Source organism: Balaenoptera ricei, chromosome 16 (assembly GCF_028023285.1).
Source record: "Balaenoptera ricei isolate mBalRic1 chromosome 16, mBalRic1.hap2, whole genome shotgun sequence".
Lineage (NCBI taxonomy): Eukaryota > Metazoa > Chordata > Mammalia > Artiodactyla > Balaenopteridae > Balaenoptera > Balaenoptera ricei.
In genome coordinates this window covers 13,149,792-13,153,139 of record NC_082654.1, presented here as the reverse complement: position 1 = coordinate 13,153,139, position 3,348 = coordinate 13,149,792, and the positions used below count along the sequence as shown (strand labels likewise).

At 43.8% G+C, this 3,348-nt stretch overlaps 1 protein-coding gene across 1 annotated transcript; it reads right to left on the bottom strand.

Annotated features, from left to right (window-relative positions):
• Positions 1 to 591: 591 nt before the first annotated feature.
• LOC132350299 (GTP-binding protein 4-like) lies at positions 592 to 2,993 on the bottom strand. Its single transcript, XM_059899374.1, has one exon. It carries the CDS (start codon positions 2,951 to 2,953, stop codon positions 1,049 to 1,051), a length of 1,905 nt encoding a protein of 634 aa, XP_059755357.1. The 5' UTR covers positions 2,954 to 2,993; the 3' UTR covers positions 592 to 1,048.
• Between the last annotated feature and the right edge of the window lie 355 nt (positions 2,994 to 3,348).

Sequence of the window (3,348 nt, the reverse complement as noted above, 5' to 3'; positions counted from 1 at the left end):
AAATTCTAGTGAATTATTTTACTTTAAAAAATGCCTCCCATTCATCTGGCTTGGTGGGTTTGATTAATGAAGATGACAAAGAAACTCTTGTTTCCGCAATCCACAGCCACTTGGTTCGGGTTCAGTGGGCCCAAGGAGAGCCATCCAGGCCTAAATCTGGTCTTTCTTTCCTACTTAAAAATCCAAAGAGTTGAGAAGTTTCTGATTTTATCAGACCCGCCAAGGCAGGAAAGGAAAGACAAAAACATCTTGATTCACTAACTTGACGTAGCCAGAATTGATTTGCTTAACTTAAATACCCCTTAGAAGACTTTTCTTTGTTTTTGTCACACATAGAATAATCCAAAACATTAGGAAAGCATTAGATTAATCAGTATATTTTAATATCCCTAAAACTAACAAACCCTAGAAGGACGCCTTTCAGAGAAACCCTCGCAGCACCTAGCCCTAGGCCTGCATCCCAGGGCTCTCCCATTGTGTCCCCATACCCCTGGGAAAATCCCCCCTGGTGGTAAATATAATGAACAAGGATATGTCAGGGTGTGAATTTAGGAGAGAAAAATAGAGGGTTTGATTTTTTTTTTTTTTGGAAGTTTATTTTGGATAAAATAGTTGAAGACAGACTACAACAGTACATTGTACAAAAGGACTAGAAGATAACTTAGTCCTGGCATCCTGACATCTGTAAGCTTTCACCAGCTAAGGACTCTTCCCATGCAGTGAAACCAAAGTTCCCTGTTGCACAAGAGAGTAAGATTTTTCTCCATCAGAAACAACATAGTCACATAAATATATCCTTCCAGCCCTGCAAGTCTGAAGCCACCAAAACTCCGTAAATGAGAAACCACTGCCTGCTCAAAATACCTGTAATATATTATGCAGCAATAAAAATCCCCCACACCTGGACAGTTATTGGGTAACCACAGCTTTCAGCAAAGCAACAAGTGCTTGAGTTATTCCATTGTCATGTTCAGTTTACAGATCACAACTCCAATTCTGTAAAACCAAACCAAGAAGTCGAGCCAAAGCGCTTCAGCTGCGATGGACACTATCTCCTGTCCTTTTTACCAGCTTTCCTCTTTCCCGAGAGCAGGTGCTTGGGTTTCATGTCAAACACATGTCTGTCTGCCTCCCCTTTCCTCCCCAAGCGATTCATCTTCTTCTGAGCGTTCTTCATCATGGTCTTGGCTTTCTTCACCATCTTGACGTCGCGGAGACCAGAGACATCACGTGGGGTCCGAGAGCAACTGCGACTCTGGGCCACAGACGTGGGCGGGACAGAGTCTTCTCGCTTCCTTTTCCTTGTGACGCTCCGAGACCTTCTGGCCTGGACCATATAATGGGCGTTGTCTTTGCTGTCCATGTCGACACCGAGACTGCGCATCTCATCCTCCAAAACCTTCCGCTGAACCTTCTTGGCTGTCCGAGGCATCCTGGGTCCCTGTGTATCCTTCTCTCTAGACTGCAGAATCTTCAACTTCTTTTTTTCCCTAATCTGTTTCGCCAGCTGTTGGATTTCCACCATTTCTTCATCTTCAGTTTCAGATTCACTGTCATACACTCCAGCAGCTGTTCTTAGCTCTTCTTCTTTTTCTAACTCTTCCAATTTCTGCATGATGTCAGGATCAATATAGTCGGCTATGTTATGGCCTTCCCAGATCTCAGGTATCTTATCATGTTTCTCAGATGAATTCATTATATCCCAGTACTTTTGAAGATCCAGAATATAATCATCTCCCATTTCCAGCTCAATGTCCCGTTCCCGCCTCCTCTTCGGCTCCCTGAGCTCCATTCTCTTTCTGCGTGCCACGACTCCTTCAGAGATGAATGGGGGCCGCCCCTTGTCATCTCTTCTGCTGGGAACAGCCAAATGCAGTCTGTTCAGCACCTCGTTCACTTTATTTCCTTTCATTTTGGTTTCAACTCGATGAGCCAAAAGCCTGTCACAAGCCTCTGTCTTCACTTTAATGACCCCTTCCTCCGTCAGGGTGCTGGTCTCCACCACAGAAAACCCTTCAGCCTGAAGATCTAGAAATATTTTCTGATCGTCCTCAGAAAGTTCAGCTATTCTCTTCACGTCACATTTATTTGCTACAACGATAAGAGGCTTGTTGACAAAGAGCGGCCTTATGTTCTGGAAGAGCTCCAGCTGCTCCCCGAGTCCGTGCCCACACTGCTCAGACAAATCCATCACGTAGAGAACCGCGGCTCGCAGGTGAGCCAGTGCCGTGATGGCCTGCATCTCAATGGTGTTGCGATCCTCCAGAGGGTGGTCCAGGATCCCCGGAGTATCCACCACCTGCCAGCGCAGATACTTGTAATCCATGTGCCCAACAAACAGAGACTTGGTGGTAAAAGCGTAGGGCTGGACGTCCACATCTGCTCTCGTCACCTTATTGATGAAGCTGGACTTGCCAACATTCGGGTATCCACACAGAAGCAGGGTCCTTGTATTCGGGTCAATGGTCGGCAGACGGGACAGATGCTGACGCACTTGTTCCAAATATTCCAAACTCTGCTTCTGTCTTTTGATAATAGTACACATTCGCCCAAGGGCCGCACGTTTCAGCTGCTTGCAGCGGTAAAGAGAATCACCATATTTCATAAGCCGCACATAATCTTTAGCAACGTTGTCCACTAAATTTTTGGCAATATTTATTTGTCCTAGAGCCAACTTGTAATGATCCTTGTCATACAGAATGTTCATCAAATCAGCATAAAATGGATGAATAGCATCCAATTTGGGGAAATCCGTCAGAATCTGTGAGAGTCTGTCATGGTAATTCTGCTGAGTAAATTTGACTTTCCTCATATAAAAATGTCTAATGCGATGGATTTGATAATGTTTATGGATAACTGTCGGAGTCTTTCGTTGAGTCTTCGACAATGTCAAGTCAATAAAGTCCTTGGCTGACGGCACCACCGTGATTTTCTTGAAGTTGTAGTGCGCCATGCCTGCGATCAGCCACGAGGGACGAGTGCTCTGACTTCCGCCGGGGGGGAGGGGGGGCGAGGGTTTGATTCTTAATGGGAGTGATTTGTTTTAATCAAAGATTTTAAATTCTTGTGGATAATTAGGCATCCAAAGTACATCTTGGTTAGAGTTGTTTGCTGCATTAGCAAGATATGTCTGCATAAAAGTAAAGCATTTGAAGATAAATTTGAGCATTTAGATTAAATTTAGATTAAAATGCATATGTTCCTGCCAGGTTAAAAATAAAATCCAACAGACAGCTGTACTAATAAACTTAATATATTAACTAAAGAATAGATACTTAAGATGTGGCTTTTAATAACATTAACCAAATTCATCATGAGATTACGGTTTTAAAGCCCATAAGCTGTAAA

Bases quoted from the DNA above. Each gene is read 5' to 3' on its own strand.
- LOC132350299 (XM_059899374.1), bottom strand. From the start codon at position 2,953: ATGGCGCACTACAACTTCAAGAAAATCACGGTGGTGCCGTCAGCCAAG.